Source organism: Synchiropus splendidus, chromosome 6 (assembly GCF_027744825.2).
Source record: "Synchiropus splendidus isolate RoL2022-P1 chromosome 6, RoL_Sspl_1.0, whole genome shotgun sequence".
Taxonomy (NCBI): domain Eukaryota; kingdom Metazoa; phylum Chordata; class Actinopteri; order Syngnathiformes; family Callionymidae; genus Synchiropus; species Synchiropus splendidus.
Genome location: NC_071339.1, coordinates 13,811,354 through 13,832,529, shown reverse-complemented (window position 1 = coordinate 13,832,529; position 21,176 = coordinate 13,811,354). Strand labels below are relative to the sequence as shown.

The 21,176-nt window shown below is 41.7% G+C and overlaps 1 protein-coding gene across 2 annotated transcripts in view; it reads left to right on the top strand.

The window, feature by feature from the left end:
• The window catches only part of plxnb1b (plexin b1b), a 40,589-nt gene extending 19,689 nt beyond the window's left edge, over window positions 1-20,900 (top strand). The window contains exons 9-38 of one of the 2 annotated variants that reach the window (XR_008414854.1): window positions 142-250; window positions 1,979-2,087; window positions 2,225-3,043; window positions 4,818-4,952; window positions 5,081-5,200; window positions 5,650-5,743; window positions 5,833-5,999; window positions 6,651-6,802; window positions 7,962-8,067; window positions 8,875-9,011; window positions 9,489-9,665; window positions 9,738-9,906; window positions 10,002-10,244; window positions 10,319-10,498; window positions 10,585-10,733; window positions 11,190-11,290; window positions 12,719-12,936; window positions 13,000-13,178; window positions 13,265-13,331; window positions 14,124-14,270; window positions 14,350-14,515; window positions 15,388-15,491; window positions 15,549-15,633; window positions 16,332-16,498; window positions 17,139-17,299; window positions 17,370-17,528; window positions 18,867-18,931; window positions 19,025-19,100; window positions 19,166-19,240; window positions 20,008-20,080. Coding sequence is in view for 1 of the 2 variants with exons in the window: in XM_053868218.1 (XP_053724193.1) it covers window positions 142-250; window positions 1,979-2,087; window positions 2,225-3,043; window positions 4,818-4,952; window positions 5,081-5,200; window positions 5,650-5,743; window positions 5,833-5,999; window positions 6,651-6,802; window positions 7,962-8,067; window positions 8,875-9,011; window positions 9,489-9,665; window positions 9,738-9,906; window positions 10,002-10,244; window positions 10,319-10,498; window positions 10,585-10,733; window positions 11,190-11,290; window positions 12,719-12,936; window positions 13,000-13,178; window positions 13,265-13,331; window positions 14,124-14,270; window positions 14,350-14,515; window positions 15,388-15,491; window positions 15,549-15,633; window positions 16,332-16,498; window positions 17,139-17,299; window positions 17,370-17,517; window positions 18,867-18,931; window positions 19,025-19,100; window positions 19,166-19,240; window positions 20,008-20,112 (4,730 nt within the window). In the remaining variant the exon portion in view is untranslated. Of the gene's footprint in view, window positions 1-141; window positions 251-1,978; window positions 2,088-2,224; window positions 3,044-4,817; window positions 4,953-5,080; window positions 5,201-5,649; window positions 5,744-5,832; window positions 6,000-6,650; window positions 6,803-7,961; window positions 8,068-8,874; window positions 9,012-9,488; window positions 9,666-9,737; window positions 9,907-10,001; window positions 10,245-10,318; window positions 10,499-10,584; window positions 10,734-11,189; window positions 11,291-12,718; window positions 12,937-12,999; window positions 13,179-13,264; window positions 13,332-14,123; window positions 14,271-14,349; window positions 14,516-15,387; window positions 15,492-15,548; window positions 15,634-16,331; window positions 16,499-17,138; window positions 17,300-17,369; window positions 17,529-18,866; window positions 18,932-19,024; window positions 19,101-19,165; window positions 19,241-20,007 lie in introns of both variants that reach the window. The other variant, XM_053868218.1, reaches the window with a different exon arrangement.
• The last annotated feature ends 276 nt before the right edge of the window (window positions 20,901-21,176 follow it).

The following is a 21,176-nucleotide window of genomic DNA, read 5'->3' as shown; positions in this document are numbered from 1 at the left end:
TGTTCAGTGCTGGTGTTAGTGCTGTTTTTTCTGGTTAAACTACAACTTATAGTAAGATCTATCTGCAGTATCACGCCTCTGATGTCCTTGTACGCACATGAAATAATGTACTGGATGCCTAACTGTTATTTATTCAAACAGATTTTGTCACAGTTACCTTGTCTCTACGATTCGGAGATGTCTTGGTGACAGCAAAGGATTTCACCCTGTACGACTGTACTGCTGTGAAGCAGTTGTCTGGGAGCATGCCGTAAGTTAAACATTTTACTTACTGTCTATTATGTCTTAAGCTACTGTTGTCTTTGAGCAATTCTCTTCTGGGGTTGGCTCAGAAATTTTTGTTTTCCTGATATCTTTATATATCTTGTATATGATGTAAATATTTTGAGTAAGGACATACGGCAATGGTAGTATTTGATGTTCAAACAAGCAACAGAACACTGGAGAATAGAAACATATGTTGAGCTCTCTGTCTATGACCACAACTCTGTCTATCATCCCTGGCAATCTGCACTGAAATGGTTCAGTGCAAAGATCAAACAAGGCAGATCTAAGGGTTCCCCCTAACCACAAACCTCTTTCTATTGAATACTGAGTGAGAGCTGTACAAAAACATTGTGCATTTGAGTGCTGAGGACGGAGTCGTGATACACTTATGTAACTTTCTTTGAAGCAAAGTAGACAATTCAAGGTACGTGCATTCCCACTGCGTAATATAAATGGCCTTCATCAGCATCTAAGCTCATGATCAATTACATGTAAAGCTTCCTATCATCTACGAAATCATGGTCTTTATTGATTCATTTGGTTCAAATTTGTCCTGTTGTCTTCGCCGAAATAGTCTTGCTTTGCCCTTTCCCTCCTGTGATGATTGACATTGTGGCCTCCCACTAGGGGTTTGGCATCCTTCTTCTTAAAGTGGGTAAAGAGTGCCACACGCATACCAACAGTCATATAATAAACCGCTGTATTTGTCCCAATGTTGCTTCTTCTTGAACAACAATGACCGATTGTCGTGTAGTGTAGCAAATCGAGAAGGGATTCTACAAAGAAACAATGAAGCAAATCATTACATTAATTTTTTTTTTCTGCGGCCCATGGGCTAGTCCCTGCCTGGTGCCCGTGTGCACCGTGTTGGTGACCCCTGTTCTAGGCTAATGACTTTGCCAAGAGCTGCCCTGCTGTAAAAATCACACACCAGTTTGGAGATGCTGTTCTCAAGAGGCATTGCTTGATGTGAACCATGCCTCAGTGTGTCTGAAAAAGACTCAAAGAAATCTCTGGTACATGCTAACCAAACATTATATAAAAGTAAAACATTAAGCAAGATAAAAGTAAAACATTAAACAAGAATGAGTCCATGGCAGAACACCATGGATCAAGCCATTGCCAAAAAAACATTGCTGCACATTTGCAAAAGAGCACCTGGATGTTCCACAGCACTACTGGCAACGTATTCTGTGGACAGATGAAACCAAATTGTTGGGAAGGAACACACAACGCTATGTGTGGAGAAAGGCACAGGACATCAAAACCTCATCCTAACTACGTAATATGGGCATCATGGTTTGGGGCTGATTCACCAAAAATATTGCTGTACTGACACAGTTTTTGTGTAGAGGTATGGTCCAGAATTTCCTCTGAACCGTTGCTCCAGTCTGGTGTGCAACTGCAGGAAACATTTGGTTGAGGTCATGCTGCCAAAGGATTAGTTTACTTGACTTAGCACAGGATCTACAAAGGCAAGTGGCAATGAGGAAGATCAAGGCAAGCCCCCTATTTGAAAGCCGGTTTTGTTGGTTACCTTACAGTGCATAGTGTGAGACAGTTGACAAAATAGTTGATCTTTTTTGTTGCTTTGTGTCGACTCACCTCTGCTCCATTTGTGTCAATACTGGGTGCATTAGTTGGGTGACCATTGCTGCTTCCTGACATTTTTTTTCCTTTGTCTTTTCTTTATCCATTTATCTGACTGCAGATGCAGCGCATGCGTTTCAAGTCGCTGGGGTTGTAACTGGTGTGTGCACCAGCACTCATGTACCCACAAGCCCACATGTGATGATGGTGTGATCATCTTCAACCAGCATGTAAGTCCCAGCAAAACAATATACACGTGTGTAAATGGTTTCATCAATTGTAGTTTGCTTTCACTTTTGTGCAATGTAACCTGACAACTTTGTGCATTCATTTTTATCCATCTTATTTTCTCCACATGTCCCCACAGTTTAAATTCCCGTCTGCAGATCCTACAGCAAAACCCAAAGTTCATTCATTTTCGTCTGCTGTCACTTCCTCGCCTTCGTCTGCACACTGGACAACCCTTCCAATTCCAACAACAGTTGCCCCAATGATAAAAACTACAGTACCACTGGTCCCATTGACTAGCAAGGAGCCAACACCTTCATTTTCAGCAACTACTCAATCAGCAGCACCAACTTCTCGGGTGACTGCAACGGCCAGCACCATGGTGCCCGTCACATTTCAACTACAAGATGTGCCCAATAAAGAGCTCAGTGTAGAAGATGCAGTTGATGAAAGGGAAAGTGAAACAAAGCCTCCGACAATGTCGCCCACTGAAACCACAAAGTCACTGTTGAATACTGCTGATGTTCCGGTTATGATCTCAACCGCTGACTCAGGGTTTTACGTACAAGAGTTTATAGTGGAAAAAACATCCCCCCAAACCCATGAAACCAAGGGAACTATTGTGGTGTCAGATCCCTTTAATCCAACGTCTTCATACCTTTCCCTTCCATCACCTTCAGTGAGTGAGCAGCTGGGCCTACCCTCATTACCCCAACAAGTTCCCCAGACAGAGTCATTAAAGCACTGGACAGACGAGTCTACGGTTCTAATGTCGAAGCAGGAAGAAGACAATCCTACCGACGTTAATCCTCCATTAAGTGACGTGGCCTCTTCTTTAGAGCCTGTCGTGCTTTCAGGTGATGGCCAGGTTAAAAATGCTCAAAATGATTATCCACTACTCCGGAACAGTGACTCTGAGCTTGACTACCAATATGATCCAGCTGATATGTTTGTCTCGGTGAGTTCAGCCGCTTGTGCACTCCTGCTGTTCCACATACTCCTAGCACTTCTTTCTCTGAAAGGCACTAATTCCATTCCTTTTCCTTAAATTCCAAACTTTCCTAAATGTAAGACTGCAGCTTCCTCACTTTTTCCTTGTGTCTTAATTTCCCAACTGTTCTCATATGTACTCTCATATGTAAACTTCGTTTTTATGTTTTTTTCTTTGTGTTCATGTAAACAACAATTCATGATACTAATATAACCATTCTAACCAGGACAAAATAGGAGAATACGAAAGAAAGGTAGACATGTACGCAGGAAACTATGTGGGAAGGAAGCAAGGCTATGGGCAGTGGAGATGGATTCCTTTACAACATTCTGAAATATCTAGTTGAGTGTAAGGTGGGCCCCAGGCAGTGTGTTACTAGGCAGCATAGGCCAGTGATTTGTAGAATGATGCTTGTGACAAAGAAGAGGAAGACAGTGAAGGCAGAGCCCAAGATTAAGTGCTGGAAGTTAAGGTTGGAAGAATGTTGTTCAGGGAAAAGTTGGTGGTATTGGTGGTCAGGACGAACTACCAGTTGAATTGCGTCAAATCCTGAGCCTTCTACACTCTCAATGTTATGAAGTTCTGGCACTGTGTTTTCGCCACTTCCTGAACATCCTGTCCAGTCGACTTTGCTTAAAATTTTAGGGGTTTTTTTACTGAAGGGGATTTAAGAGGCCCACCCACTTTCTGATTGGTCACTGTAACTGTCTACTAATCTCAAGGCAAGGCAGGGTCGACCAGGTCATTCACCGAATTATTGTAGTAGTTTGTAGTGGATGGTGTCATGACAGCCGGCTTTGGTGATCCACCCTTCTCTGCCTCGGATTTGCTCTGAGATGAACAGAGGAGACAGTTTACGTGTCCAATCAGAAAGCGAGGAACGTCTCTTCAATGTTCACCCCCAAAACTCAAGTGAAGTGGAGCGTTGAGGAGGTTGAGGAAGGGGCTGTGTGTGCACACTTTTGTGCACCCTGGATTTAATGCTAAATGGGACTGAGATCCACCGGGGAAGTATAGCAACAGTGGTAAGGGAAACTGCAAAGAAAGTGATTGGTGTATAATCAGAGAAAGGAATGAGGACAGTGAGACCTGGTGGTTGAGTGGTCATAGGGGTCAAAAAGCACACCAAGTATGTAATACCTAAACAAAGTGACCAGATCAAAAGCAGACGGTCACCCTAGGAAAGCCACCAGACTGTCCACCTGTCTTGTTGGGATCCCAGATCTGAGACAATCAGCATGACAGTAAATGCTTCAATAGGAGACCATTATGTGAGTTATGTAAATCTGGGGATTGTGGACCAAAAGTCGATGGAGACCAAAGACGAGAGGAGAAAATGAAGTCAAGGACTGGAGATATTTCAAAAGGAGTCACATTTGTATGGTTACCTGAAACGGTGAGTCAGAGGAAAGGTACAATGAGTGACGTCAGGAAGAGAGCAGGTGTCAATTGTACAGAGAATGCACAGGGATCCAAGCCAGCCTGGTGGAAGAGAAAGAGAGTTGGCAGAAGTGGCGTCCATATCATTATTGTCTGCTCCTGAGTGAATCACAATATTTACCAGAAGACACTGGAAAAATAATACTGCTGAATATGTTGGATGTAGAGGCTGTGTTACACACCTGGACGTCGATGTCAAAGCACAGCAAGGTCCCTTTTGGCAGAAACCAATCACAGAACCTGTCAGAATATAGTACAAGTCTATACGTGTGAGGAATAATATTTTGAATATCCACCACAGGGGGACGAGGGGTCCTTTGTGATCTGGGGATCCTCTGCTTGTCCATGTGTTGAAAAGGTCCTGGGGTCTTCACTAATCCCAGTGAGAGCAGAGAGGAAGATCACTTTGCAGGCACGCAACTTACACCTGTACCAGGTACCCTCTTTCACACTCAAAATCCAGTACAAACAACACATGCAGCAAAAAAAAAAAACATCTGTGAGTCTGCGTAAGAAGATTTGGCTAATTATTTGATTCTTGGACCCATTTATTCTGTTTTCCAGGATGAAGAAATGGACTATGTGTGTGTCCTGGTCATAGAAGATCAGACCGTGGTTGTAGATGCTTATGTGGAGAAAGCTGACCTCAACTCTAGCTTTTATATCACATGCCAACTACATAAGGTATGATGCTGTCGATTATTCTTCTATCTGGAGATGAGTAGACCCATAGTCAGAGCTGGCTATTATTTAAAAATAAAATAAAATGAAATAATACAAAACAAAAGAAAAACTGTAATTCAGCTGTGCAAGAGGGACAGGAAACCCTACTTTAGCAACTTTGCACAATGATAATGTGCGTGTGATTTCCGACACTGAGCTACTAATTGATTTGTTTCCCATCTCAAGATACCATCTGTGTGCTCTTGATCTGATTTGGTCATGTACAAGGAAGCATATTTTTGTTGTTAGAGATCTGCTGGGAGCCCTAACACCTGCATGTCTACAGCTGTACACATGTCTACACAAACTCCAATACTGCATACTTTTATGTTGTTGTCTACAGTGTATGCACCTGTATCTTTATGTATGTTCACCTAGTTACTGAATGATACTGTCTGATGTTTCTACAGTACACTTACTCGACTCCAGTGGAGGAATATCCTGCCACGGTGTATGTGAAAAGAAGAGACACCTTTCATGTCGACAGTGCTGCTGATCTTTATGGTGACAATAACATTGAGTCTTGAATTAATACATTTTTTTGGCTCATCAGAACCTATGTTGTGATGTTGGTGTTCTCCCTCTGCCCTTAGTGACCCTCTACAACTGTTCAGTGAGTCGCTCAGACTGCAGTCGCTGCTACACTGCAGACCCCAAATACAGCTGCGTGTGGTGCGGTGGAGTGAAGGCCAGCTGCTTGTTTTCCGACTCCTGCAATGAACCAGTGCAAGAGACATGTCCACCTCCAGTCATCCATTTTGTAAGTTCTCATTTAACACAGCTTTGGGCCAAATTCTTTTTTTTCACACTCAGATTTACGCTGTTTCCACATGGAGTCACATATTTTCTTTTCTGATCTTTTTCTAGTCTGGTTTCCAGTGAGTCATAAAAATTAAGACGTTTCAGTCATCTTCATGACTCAAATGGAAATGATCTTAAACAATGTAGTGCATATTCCAGGCTTGATGGTGCCATAATGAAACACTATATTTTGTGGTAAATATTTCCAATCAGCTCAACAGCTGTTTTATTGTGTGATGACTTTCCAAGAGACAGAAGAGACAGACAAGTGACATCATTGTTTTCAGAAAGGTGATGACGGAGACACAGATCCAGTGTTTTAAAATCCATTGACTCTGGGGCCCGGTTTCTAAAAGTATGGGCTCCAGCGACTGAAAGCATTGATTGTAACGCTGATCCAAGACAGAACTTGTGCGGATTTGACTTCATCTCTCTGTGGACAGGGCCTTTATACAATAGACATTTTGTCTGACTCTGGTCTGACACACTGGTACAGTTATATAGAATATGCACTATAGAAGTTGGCTCTAAATTGTTGTGTTCACCAAAATGAATGAACGTTTTCATTTAATAATGCTCTGACAATATTCACTCCTCATTAATCTCTCAGATTGAGCCCCTCTCTGGTCTGCTTGAGGGTGGAACTATGGTAACTATATTGGGGTCCAACTTGGGTCAGAGGGTTGAGGACATCTTCAACTCTGTGTCAGTGGCTGGTGTGCCATGTGCCGTCATCAGCGGTCTTTATGAAGTCTCCTCAAGGTAATGACTATCTAAGATGTTGCTCTCAATTCTCACACATTCATAGTGTGAAACTTTACTTTTAATCATTGCACATGCTCACGCCCCAGAAAGGGCATTTCTCACATATAAAAACATCCACCAAATTACACCACTACATATGCAATGAAAATTGAATCAATGTTTAGTTCAATCTCCTCTAATACATTGTACAGTCCTTACATGATAAATAACATGACATTCGTATCCCTTGGTGACATTATTTTTTCCTTCCTATCCCTCCTTTTCCGAACAGTGGTTGTGTGTAACAGTGCCAGTCCTAAGAAGGTTAAGGCTAAATTTGAGGGTTAAAACTTCAAAATAACCAGGTCATTATAATTGGCTTGGATAAGGGTCCTGGCTAAGATACATATCTACACATCTTCAGATCAGCCTCTTTTACAACACAGCACATGTCAGGTTTGTTATGCATTCACCACAGACATTGACAAAGACCAAGGACCACTGCATCGTCAAGTCACACACACAGCTATATAACATTATTAGACTGTCTTCATGTCGCGCATCATCCAGGTGGTGTAGCCTGACAGCACCCTGCTCCTCTAACTTGATATGGAAATCAGTCGTAGTCTCAAGAGTCTCAAGCTTGACCTTTGGGCCTTTGTCCTTTTTGGAAATGTTGCTGTTTTTAGTGAGAGACACCAAGAGGTTCACAGTTTTATTCTTCTACAAAAACTTTATTGGTGTTTAAATCTAGATCTGGTTCGATTATGTACACATGAAACAGAAAACACAATTGGGATCCTTGTTAGTTTATAGATTGAAAAATAGAATTGAATTTACTCATCAATGTATTTCATTTCACTTAGAGCTGCTCTGTTATACCTTTCCATTTTCCTGTTCCAAGATTAAACAAGTACATGCACCATGCATCTTCCTGTTTGTTCAAGCCAATTGCACATTGTAGCCAAATGTTACACTCTGAGATGAGATCAAAACTTGGAACATCTGGATATGAGGATTTTTTTATTGGTAACTATGGATCCCTCTAGGGTTGTTGACCCCTGCATTTACCTACAAAATGGCTAGCAACTGAAATATACAATTCCCAAATTTTTATGTGTTTTTTTTTTTCCCACCGAAATACTGTCTGCTTTTAAGTGTGTGTCATGTTTTTCAGAATTGTTTGCAGGACCAGAGCCAGTAGGGAGGAGAAGGTTGGTCGAGTCTCTGTTAAAGTCAGCAGTGGAGAGTATGGTTTGTCGGCTCAGACCTTCAGCTACCAGGTAATAACAAGAATGAGTCAAAATCATTCAGTACTGCACAGAGACTAGTTCTTTCCTATTTCAATTCCTCAAGGAGGTTATTTTTTCAACAAAAATGATGGAAGTGTGTGAAATGGGACGAATGACACATTATTCAAGTTTGGCAGTGATCCGGAATGATCTAGCCATCAATTCAGGCATTTAGAACACACACACACACACTTTCATGATCCTCATGCTCCCTGATGGTCTAGCGATGAGGATTAGACCTGGGAAAGGAAACCTTTGATCTCACCCACTATCTACAAAGGATTAAAGGAGTCATGAGACATCAAACATTTATTTGTTTTTTGTTGGATTTTTCACCTACAAGGCGTGGAGGTTTTTATGACCTTCCTCTTAGCGTGACAGTGATTTTGACAATCTATGATCAATTAACCTTAGTGTCTTACAGAACTATGATTTACATTCACAAGAACAATATATTTGCAGCGGTTCAAAAGATTTTCCAAACGGATCACGTGGGAGTAATGTATTGTGCAGACTTATTTTTAGAAATAAATGACTCAAATAGATGAACATGAATCTTTCACATTGGCACCATCCGACACTAGCCACCCCTCCACGGTTCTCCTGTCTGACACTGAAGCTGAAGAACTTGTTTAGCTGCATCTACTGTAGAGTTTACTCTGCAACACTGCACTGAACATGAATTTAGCTTTACACTTTTTTCTTTGAAATGCTCAAGTGTGGGAATTCAACAGACGAACGACTTGCTTGTGTAAGGTTTGTGATTCATTTACTAATGAGTTGCTTACTCTTATACAGGACCCATTTGTTGTGGGACTGTCACCTGAAAGGGGTCCAAAAGCGGGAGGTACATTTCTTACCATAAGTGGACGGAACCTGCTAACTGGACATCCATCTGACCTCCGCATCACTGTGGGAGGTTTGCCGTGCACCATGTAAGACACATTAAATGTGATTTTTTTTTTTTTTTTTTTTTTTTTTTTTTTTCCCCCGCTTTTTCTTAGCATCATTCTACCTCCAGTAGTGATCTCTCATTGTACTGTTATGTCAAAGCACATTATTTAAAACCAAAAAGCTCTGCCTTCTGGCTCTAAAAATGGAGAGACTTTAAGCCTATAGGCCCTCGAGTCTTTTCAATGAAATATCCAATTTCTCTATCAACAATAATGATTGCTTTATTTTATTTTATTTTGTCTTATTTTATTTTATTTTACATTTAAAAAAAATGCACAACAGGTGAAAGTAGATGAGACTGAAGCAACCAGCGAAATGCTTTAAGAAAAGCAAGATGTTTTCCTCTAGATTTCCTGTAACCGAACAATTCATTGAGCTCGAAAGAAAGAACCATGTATTTACGTATGCTCAGTTATGTGCCTTATTTCTGTTAACTATTGTATTATTTTTCTGCTTAGTGTGTCGGACGTGCTGAGTGCCAGTGTTCAGTGTTTGACAACGAGCAGCAATAAGACAGGAAATCACAAAGTCACACTCCACTACGGAGGCACCCAACGCCACCTCCATGTTTCAAGTTACCACTATACTCAGAATCCGAACATAACCCACGCCCAGCCCCACCGGAGCTTCCTTGAGTAAGACCGCATCTTGGATGTCATCATTATTCCGTTTTGAATTGACAAGTTTGAAAATGTTTGTCCCCCCAGTGGGGGCCGATTAATTTATGTTTCAGGCAACAACCTGGACGTGGTACAAAAGCCACAAATGACTGTGACAGTCCGCCGATATAGAACGAAGAGAAGTGCGGAACTGAAGCTTACAAAAAGTCCTTTGGAGTCTATGTGTCCTGGTGACCCAAGCTGCTCTCTGAAAATGGTGGGTCTTTCTTTGTGTAAGCAAATGTCAGCATGCAAACTGGTTTGCTACAGTTCATTCAATAAACCACCCAATCTTTGTTTCTACCTCAACAGTTTATGGAAGAATGTGAGGTGAAATCCTCCTCCTTGATCTTATGCCGCTCACCTGTGGTTGACTCTTCTGTTTGGGGATCTACGGTCACAGTGGAATTTCTTCTTGATAATCTTCGCTTTGATTTCAACTCAGTGAATGCCCATACTTTCAGTTATGAGCCCAACCCTGTGTTGCGCCCCCTTAACCAGCAGAATCTGCTGAAGCCGTATCGCTACAACCCTGGCAGCTTCATTCAATTGGAGGTCAGAATTTTTGTTTCCTAAAATTGAAAGATTGGTCTAGTACGGTAATCATTAGGGGTGTAATCTGCCTTCAGGGAGAAAACTTGGATCTTGCCATCACTAAGGAAGAGGTGGTTGTACTTGTGGGCAAGGGAGTGTGCGCTGTGAAGACACTGACAAGAAACCATCTGTACTGCGAGCCCCCACGAGTACAGCCAGCAGCAGAAACTAATGGCAAGAAGCGTGAAGGTCTGGACAACCTGCCCGAGTTCACTGTGAGTTTCTAAACTTGCACACTCCCCATGAGGGATGCCCACTGAAGCACACATCATCATATTCATGGTTTTTTTTTTCTACCTAGGTCCAAATGGGTAACCTGAACTTCTCCCTTGGCAAAGTCCAATATGACAACATAAGTTTGTCTACATTCCCCATTGAAGCCCAAATTGGACTTGTGGTTGGAGCTTCGATCGTTGCCCTGATCGTTCTCATCATTGTGCTTATCTACAGGTCAGTCAGTGAAGTGTATATGCAATTCCAAACTATCAGAAGTTCTGCTTGTGGCAACTGGCTCTGCATTTGGTACCTGGGCCTGCAGAAGCAGGATGTGCAGCTGCTGAGCAAAAATGCCACTAACAGAACCATTCGTTGCTGCGGGTAATGTTTTAAAACAAGGTGATGCAAATGTATTAAACTAAATATTGGTAACAATATTCTTTCCAAACGTGCTTTAGGGCTCCAGTACCCACAGAGTTTGCTCAGCAACAGTGGCAGAGCTTATATACTAAACTATAGTTTATATAGTTGCTTGTTGGGGATGTTTCGAAAACCAATGATTATTTTGCTGTGGTTAAGTACATAAGAACACGCTCAATATTTGTCATAGCGTCAGTCGCGTCTCTCCACACTATTGCTATGAGTTTAAGTAAACCTTGTATAACTTGTCACTGTACACATGTCCAATAGGAGGAAGAGCAAACGGGCGCTGAGGGACTACAAGAAGGTACAGATTCAGCTTGAAAACTTGGAAACCAGTGTCCGTGATCGTTGCAAGAAAGAGTTCACAGGTAAATTTTGACGGATTGTTTTAAATATTGTAGTGAATAATTGTAGTTCTGGTTGAGGCACAATGAGATAAACTGAGTTTATAAAGAACAGGTCTTTATTTAATGTAATGTATTTATAAAGAGTAATTCATAATATACTCTGCCTTGGTTAGGTGTGCCTTAGTGGGGTTTTTTTCGACAGCAAAAAGTGATGTGGGTTTAAAAAGGTTGGAAAACATGACCTTTGAGAATCCATGACTTGCAGCACTAGAGGCAGGGCTTGGAGGGCTATTTGAAAGAGGTGGTAGGATTTTGACATTCAAATTGCAGCTTGCACAAACTGGTTTTTCTAAATTACTACTCAGTCATCCACCCTGCTGACCTCAACGCTCATTCAGGGCGCGAATGGCTAAGGGCAACCTTAAGGGAGCCTCTTTGGTTCTGCTCAGAGAACTCAGAAATCACTGCCATGGGTCGCATTTCACATAACTGCTGACAGTCAAGTGCAATAATTTATAGCAAATATATTGACCAGTGTAGTCTCATCCCATCAGCAGTACGTTTCTTCCTCCTCGCGTGTGTCGGTCACCCCATCACTCCCTTTTTACAATGCTTAGTGTAGATGCGCATTTCGACCAACCGCATGTGACTTCTGACAGGGAATACAAAGAGCTAAAAAGACAGGAAATGGCTCCAGAGACTCAATTACAGATCCGCTGCATTTATGCTGCAGTATCACTCAGTGAGCGGTATTTTCATGAGAACTCCCTCGTCTTGTGTAAAATCATGAAAAAGCATGTCGCACACAGAATGGGTGAGACCTGAGAGCGTCCTTCGGGGTACCAAAATGATTCTGTTCTCATTCACGAGCTATCTCTTTTCCCCTTTGCGATCCATGGTCCATGACACACTTGCCGGTTTGTTTACAACAGCCACATTCTTTGTATGTTAAAAATGATTGTGTCATGTTTGTCCTCCTATAGAAAGCATATTAAAACTAAATGTACAATTCCCCATATTTTTCTAATTTCGTCCATATTTCAAAAAGCTTCAGTACAGGAGCCACTAAGGGGGTGCTAGTGAACCGTGGCTGTAGAGCTGAGGGTTGCCAACCCGTGGGTGAGCCGGAGATGTCACAACTTGGCCGGAGGTTTTCCAGCTGCTGCAGTGCTCACAGTCAGATTTTGCAATGAACACTAGTCTATTTGACTTGTTACAGCACTGACACAGTCCCTTAGGATAGCATTAATAGATTTGTTCTGAATAACTAAATGGTCATGCTTGTCAGCCTTCTCTCCGTGATCGGTGTATGACTGACTTAACAGCATGCTGCTATCGATGAGTTGGTTCTTTTGTCCTGTTAGACAGATAATAACATACTGTATAAGAATTTTGAAATGTAACCAGTGATTACTTACATTCTATTTGGATTCTTATCCTCTCAATCAGATCTTATGACGGAGATGATGGACATGTCAAGCGATCTTGTTGGTTCCGGAATACCCTTCCTGGATTACCGCATGTATGCGGAGCGCATTTTTTTCCCCGGCCATCGGGTGTCACCACTAAGACGCGGCCTGGAGGTTCAGGAGTGTCGCAGGCAAACGGTTGAGCAGGGGCTGATACAGCTGTCCAACCTGCTCAACAGTAAGCTCTTCCTCATAAAGGTAGGTTGGTGCAACAGCAATGAGTGGTGCAGTAATGACTTGGATCTTGTTTTTCTCTTATAGTTCATTCACACTCTGGAAAGCCAGCGGACCTTTTCTCCAAGAGACAGAGCATATGTGGCTTCCCTGCTGACTGTGGCTCTGCACGGAAAATTAGAGTATTTCACGGACATCCTAAAAACTCTCTTAAGTGATCTGGTGGAGCAATACGTGGCCAAAAACCCCAAACTAATGCTACGCCGGTAAGAGACAGCTGGATTGTGCGTTTTTTTTTTTGTTTTTGTAAAGGTTTAACCTTTATATTTCTCTGTGTGCTTTTGTGCTTCAGAACAGAGACAGTTGTGGAGAAGCTGCTGACCAACTGGATGTCCATTTGCCTTTATGCTTTCCTCAGGGTCAGCTGTTCTAAATACTCTGTTTTAGATTGATAGTTTCTGAAAATGTTTAAAAAATAAAATTGAAATAAGTGTGATGGCCCTCAAGTGTCGATGAGCAAGTTTAATATCAGTCTCTTCTCCATTGAATAAGATTTTAATGTCACGATTATCATCTCATTAGCTCCTACCCCGTTCTTCACAGTTTGCCGTATACAGTGCGGCACACTGCTGGTTTTTGAGGTTTGCCCACTTACAAAGCATGCAGAGGTCTGTAATGTTTCTCCAAGGTGGTCTTCAACTGTAAGTGATGGAAACAAAACTCCAGAAAATCCCATTCTATCTCTTATAAATGATGAAGTTTTATTTCAACTTAATATTTTGCACAGAAACATTTGTTTGCAATTACAGAGATCACACACTGCAGCATGGCTTTTATATTTGTGTATCATACTTGTCCTCCTCACTGAAGAGATTGCAGTGAATCATTGTCTTTCATTCAATAGTGAGAAGTTATATTGGTGTGTGAAATACAAAAACAAGACAAGACAGGAAAGGGCAATAAAAATGAACTGAAGTGGGATCCAAATAACGCTAAAAAAGCAAGTTTGTCTTGAGCTTCCAGTGCAAGGTCAGCTTCTGCTCCTCATAAACGCAGTCTTCAATATGCACTACATAAATACGAAATCCCATAATTTTAGTTTTCTGCACATAAATGGGGCCTATTACATGCGTTTGTTACAATAATTGGAATCAGTGCTTACAAATAGATGTAAACTATGCCATTTCTAAACTCTCAACTTCTGTATGTAGGACTCTGCAGGCGAGTCTCTCTACATGCTGTTCAGGGCCATTAAGCATCAAGTGGATAAAGGACCTGTGGATGCTGTGACAGGAAAGGCTAAGTACACTCTTAATGATAACCGACTGCTGAGAGAGGATGTGGACTACAAGACTCTGGTGAGCTCACTTGCCTTTAGAAAATAAAAATGGACACTACACTGTGCTTTCTGAGCATTGTTTATGTTTTCCTCTGTAGAATCTGAATGTACTGGTCCAGGGAGGACCTCTGAATGAGTCTCATCCGCTGCCTGCTAAGGTTCTGGACTGTGACACTATCACCCAAGTGAAAGAGAAGCTACTGGACCAGGTGTACAAAAGCATCTCCTTCTCTCATAGACCACACGCCGACTCACTGGACCTTGGTGAGAGGATAGTTGTTAAAAAAGTTTTCTTTGGAAATGTTTTCACGCTGTCAACCAAAGTAGCATGTGTAATATTGTAAATAATTTTATACATTTTGATATTTGAATTTGTAATTGTTAAGGGGACTATTCCTGCCTTTCCAACTTATCGGAGAGATTGAGAGTTTTGATGAAAAACAAACTACTGAAGTGTTCCATGGGGCACACAAGTGTGGCGTGAGAGACCGTGTCAGGTGTGCTACGGGAAATGATCCAATTCCACCAAATGTGTCTGGAGATATGAGTGTGGCATGTGATGTGACAACATTAGATTGTGAATGATAGAATGTGTTGACAAGGTCACATTCTGGAAACTATACATGTATGTTCAATTAAAATTATATGTGCTATATAATTTACATATGAATTAAAAGGGGTTTTCTAAAATTTTGAAAAACAGTGCCCTAGGGTTCCAATATAATGTCTGAAATCGCTTAAATCGACAAAATAAGAGCATAAGAGGTGCAGGAGAAATATTGCACAAATAACTGACATGACAGGCAGCAGTTTTTTTGTATTCTCTTTTATTCTCAGCTGAAAACTGTGGTGTTTCGTCATACCAACCAATATACTGCAAAAATGAAACCTTAATCCATTCACTCAATTATGCTTTAAAAAGCTAACATTTTTAAATGGCACCGCTCCTTTCAATGTACGTGTGCTATAAATTAAACAAGGATTATTTCCACTTTGAGTGAGGAAGCGTAACTGTTCATTGTGCCATGTACAATGAACTGGCCCAGTGCAAAGACCAAAGCATTTGAAGATGAAGGCTCGCCAATCAACCCCTGAGACACCCTTCAATTGAGTTTTCTGTGGTTTGTGATGTCCAGAGTGGAGATCCGGTGTGGCGGGACATCTTGTTCTGTCAGATGAAGACCTAACGTCAGTAGTCCAGGGCAACTGGAAACGCCTTAACACTCTGCAACACTACAAGGTAAGTTTTTCCTCCCCATTTGAATTCAATAAATCTAAGTTCTCTACTGTTGCTTAGGTGCCAGACGGGGCCACAGTGGCCTTGGTCCCCCGTCACTCGAAGCACATTCACCATGACAGCCATGACTACGCTGCAGGAGAAAGTGAGTTCATCTCGTCTTTGATTCATTCACAATTTGCCACAGAAACATGGTTAACCTGTTTTTCCTATCTTTCTTCTGACAAATTATGATTCATCAGTTTGTTTTATCAGTTTACATATATATATATATATATATATCTCCATGGTAACTTTTTTCATGACACCAAAAGAGACTCCATGTTCTTAAATGAATTAATTTATACACTAATCTCATCAGCAGCCATCAGCATGTGAAGTACATTCAAATAATAAATAAAAGATCAGATACAACTCACCTAGACAAAAAACAAGTGTGCTAGCCAGTGTACTGTAGAAAACCACAGAAGAGTTTCCCGTCCTCAAGTGACATTGTGTTGCCATGGGCATCTGATATATTGCACCATGATTTGGTGTAATATATCCCAGCACTTCACGCGCTCTTGTACTCGCACACCTCGAACACCTTTTGGGAACATACTTTCCTAGCTTTGTGTAGAATTCTATACCCCTTCCAAGGCCATGGCCAACGTGTCAGAGTAAAAAGGTCAGTGCAGCAACCAAACCAGAATAAAGGCCATTTTCTGACAGTAGTCGACAGTGGGGATTTTTGTGAATCTTCACTGGTTGCAGCGTTGAAAAGGTTAAGGTATTGAAACTACAGAGGACTTTCAGTGAAGTTCTGTTTGAGGTCAACAGAATCATATTAATGTTCCTCAACAGAAACACCGATGTTGGAGGATGCAGATGAAGGTGGAGTGAGGCTTTGGCATCTAGTGAAGGCCAGTGAAGAGCCTGAGCTGCCGAAGCATCGCCGAGGAAGCCTGAGGGAGAGAGAGCGGGCCAAGGCCATACCTGAGATTTACTTGACCCGTCTGCTCTCTGTGAAGGTACTGTTCCAGTTGGTCAGAGACTAAGGGCTAAAAATATAATGGGTTACTTTTACTACCATGAGACACAAAGACGACACAACAGTGGCAGCAACTTGTCCTTGAGTTGCCATATATTTAACGGTCTCACTGACTGCTGCCTCTTACAACACTGCCTCAGTTTCGTCTCTTGTGCAAGAGGCACATGATCAATGCATCTCCCACAGTCGCCATGTTGGTTTGCCAGTTTTTGACTGTGGGCTGCTCCCTCTGGTGGATATATTGGTGAACAGCAAAGAATGCATGCAAGTCTTACATTTAAAGAGTGTGCTTGTGTTATCATTGATACATTACTTTAGTGTCATAATATTGTTGACAATAACATTGTGTATCGCCAATCATTTTTGGGGCAATTAATTGACCAGCAAAAATTGTTATCATGACAGGCCTAGTCCCAAGTGAAGATATCTCACCGGGCCATTCACAAGATTTTAGGGTAGCATCAGAATTTCCAGGCCTTGTGATGCTGCACTCCTGCACGCAGGGATCAGACACCCTCTCCATCGTGATTTCATGGATGTTATTATATTATTGTTAGTATTATTTGTCAGTTTCTGAGAAAATGTTTTGACTTGGTCTCTGTCTCGTTCATTGCTTTCAGGGAACCCTGCAGAACTTTGTGGATGATCTATTTACAGTGATTCTCAGCACCAGTCGCCCTGTGCCTCTAGCAGTCAAGTACTTTTTTGACTTACTGGATGAGCAGGCAGTTCACCATGGCATCTCTGACCCTGAGACGATACACATTTGGAAAACCAATAGGTTTGTATGGCACCGTGGTTCCAGTCTGGAATCTCACTGTGCACTGTGTAAAGAACATGTGTCTTGACAGCCTTCCTTTGCGCTTTTGGATCAACGTGGTGAAGAACCCTCAGTTCATATTTGACGTCCAGATGTTAGACCATGTCGATGCTGTGCTGTCTGTCATCGCCCAGACCTTCATGGATTCCTGCACCATTGCTGAGCACAAGCTGGGGAGGGTAAGAGGAAGGTGCATGGACACTCATCTCCGGCTGATCAAATTGGATCTGGATCCTGAGCTTCATCCCTTGAGTTATCATGGCTTTAGGGAGTGTTGTCAGACTTAAACCACATGTAACTTGTTGACAGTAAAACTGCATTCATAGAGTAGTACAAAATACAAATGGGGAATCGTGCACAGAGAACAATTTTTTAGTTTTTTAGTAAGTGTTTTTTATTAATTTTATTGATTCATTACTACTGCCTTACAGTAGTTTTCAGTTTAAGTTCAGTTTAAGCAGTTGCTCTGCTTGTTGACTACCAAATATGGAATGGATTTCCTTACAGTGGTGCGTCTCATTGAACAAAGCTTTTCCGTCAAAAATATCAGCTACATTGAACTTTTCAACTTGTCCTCTGACATCACTTAACTTTAAATCATTAAATCGGTCATTCACTGACACTCTCTGCACTTTTCATTTATTTTAAAAGACTTGCCATTCAAATAAGTCTTTATTCAGTCATGCTGCAAGAGCCAGCGGGTTTTCACTTTGTCGATTTGGATGAAGCAAGCCCTGGTGTCTTATTTACCTTCTACATGAATCAGCTCCAAGGCTCACCACCTAATCCCACCGAGTGAAAAAATAGGTCACGAGCACCGGACCACAGTAATACAGATTACTTATCCTCTTCTGGGCTGCTCCCAGTATAACATGTTCATTAAATGGAGATGCTGATGTATTTTTTGTCCGGTGAAGAGGAGCAGATGAGTAGCAGGACAAGGATGTTTGGCGCCCCATAGTGGCGACGTGCATCACTGCATCGAGGCTCCCTCAAGAAGGCCTTTAAACTCAACTACCGTTTCCTTTTTGACCGCTCCTCCGAGCGAGCTCTACTAAGATGTTCCATCTATCAGCACAATTTCGACTCCTTCATCATTAATGTGATGTAATGAGGGCCACCTGCAATTGGTGCAATGAAAAATGTTCTCATTGTAAAGACATGAATCTGTAATTTGATTAGTTATTTTTGTCTGTAATTAAAGTGCCATCCTAATTTAAATACACGAAACTCTAAATCTTGACATGAGTCTGAGTGTCAGAGATGGTTTTATTTGATCAAGCATCAAGCAGACAGGGTCATCTGACTCGAGACACTCTCACAGCGCTGCAGACAGATTCTCAGCTTCACAACTAATAATCCTAAATATGCAATGACGAAATGGTCACTGAATGTGCGTGTGTAGACCTGCGAGACACGAGAGTGCTCTCTCTTGCCCTCCATTTCTCCAGTATTGAACACCATTGTTGCTGAGAGTATGTTTTGTTCATCCTCAGCAACGTATTCCATGACTAATCCTTCTCTGCAGGATTCACCGATCAATAAGTTGTTGTATGCAAGAGATATTCCACGTTACCGGCAGATGGTGGAGAGGTGAGTCATAGCAAGGCTTTGGAGACTTGTTTACTTGCTACTTCTGCAAGTTCCCAGAGACCAACTATTTCACTCCATCTCTATCTGTTGCAGTTACTATGCTGACATCCGACAAACCATCTCAGCCAGTGACCAGGAAATGAACTCTGCTCTGGCTGAACTGTCACGGGTTTGTGTGACCTAAAGTTCCAGTGTCTGTCAGAGAACTGCACTTTGACTTCCTTTCTGTTTCAGAACTACTCTGGAGAGCTGAACTACCTAGTTGCACTGCACGAGCTCTACAAGTACATTAACAAATACTACGACCAGGTGCGTGGATCTGCAGTCAACAACCGTCTTGTGCTATTTCCCAACCGTGGCTCTGCATTCTACTGTGCTGCAGGACGAGTCTATGTTAGTTTTCAGTGATGCTGTAGCTAAAGCGGCTTAATTTAAGGAAGTTCAGAGAGGGGAGAATTAGCTCCTGCAAACCTCCAACTAACAAACATCACCTCTTCCAAACAAGCTTAAATAAAATCCACAAAGGAGCATTGTAAACTTTCCTCCCTGTGAAAGACACTTCAGTCAGTCAAGTCCAGTTGAAGAACATCTGAATAGGCCAGTTCTTTAGAGTTAATTTGCCACCTCTTAGGGGTCAACTTGGTCAACTATAAGTTGAATGTATACATTATGTATAGCAGAAAGAAGAAATGGAAAAACTATTAACAGCAGTGGCTCAGATGTTTCAAAGATTGTACCATAAATGCACAATTGTATCACTGTGATATTTCTCCTTCACAGATTGGAATCACAAGCCATTCCATGTAGTCAGAGAAGACATAGGGCCACACATCAAGAACTTGTTCAAAACATTAGTTATTGACTGCTTTATAAGGGTCAGGTGACCATGCTGTGTGTGCGTGTGTTCTTTTGAGGCCCCCACGTGGTCCGACTCTGGGCCTGGCTGTTTGAATGTATATGCTCAATCAAAGACTACCCATTGCAGTTGGTGTCTTAGAGTTATTTTGTATGGTTCCTTCTTGTTATCTTCTTGTTTCTAGCGTCGGTCTAATCTTCACCCTGTTCCTCTTCTCTAGATCATTACAGCGCTTGAGGAAGACTCCACAGCCCAGAAGATGCAGCTTGGCTACAGGCTGCAGCAAATTGCTGCATCCGTTGAGAATAAAGTGACAGACTTGTGACAGAGTTCACCCCCCAGCTTGGACTAGTAGGGAACTAATGTGTGGAAAGTCAGATATTGAGGGGGGCTGGAATATTTAGTCCAATCTCTCACCCGATTTTTCTAATAGTGTGACAAAATGATGAGCAATATCACTGTTGTGTTCGCTGTTATTGTCCTTTTTTTTGGGCGTCTCATGAAAGGGTGGTCCTCCATATGACTCCCCCATTTTGCTGTTCCTTGTGGAGCCAGAAGGATTATCAAACATGAACCATCATCGTTCTTCAGTTTAAAAATCCATATCATTTCATTTCTTTCACCACTTTGTGCGAGTGTATATTGTTTTCTGCTCAGATTGAGGAGCTGCTTTCACGACGAGTGACATTCTACTACTGACCTACGACATTTGACGTCTTTTGCTGATAGTTTGTGACACTGCTGCACACACCCAACCTCGCTGTCCTCACATGTGTCGTGCTGGTGTGTTTAACTAGTCTCTTTGCTGATTAACAAGAGGGAAATCTGTACTCTGTAATGCTTTTAACTGTAACTGGGATTTTAAAATCAAGACAAATCCCAATCCCTGATGCGCATCGGTGCATCTGTGCCAGTACCTAACTGTTATTGACAGTGTGTAGCAAGTAACTGTTGTAGCTTGTGGGAAAATAATGTTAGAGCACAGGCTCCGCTTGGAGCACTTTATAAGATGTTTATAATTTTAAAAATGAATACCGTTGTACAGGTTTTTAATATCACTTGTGATTTGTCCTGGTGACCTGGAATTCTCTACAAGCTGAGGCAATACAAATATTCTTGAGAATTGTCTACTTGTTTTTATTCATGAGAATACAAGCTTTTGGCTGAATACGTCTTAACAGTAGGGTGACTGGCTCAAGGTTATTATAGTGGACTAACACTAACCAAAAAAAGGAAAACTAGAATTGTGAATCATTTTTGTTTGCTAAAATAAAAACAGAAATTTTTCATAAACACTAAATAACTGACACGCATTATCTGTTTACAAAACCAACATTATAGCTAAAGTCTCCTTTGTTTTGGTCTTTATTTATATCACAGAGAAGCATT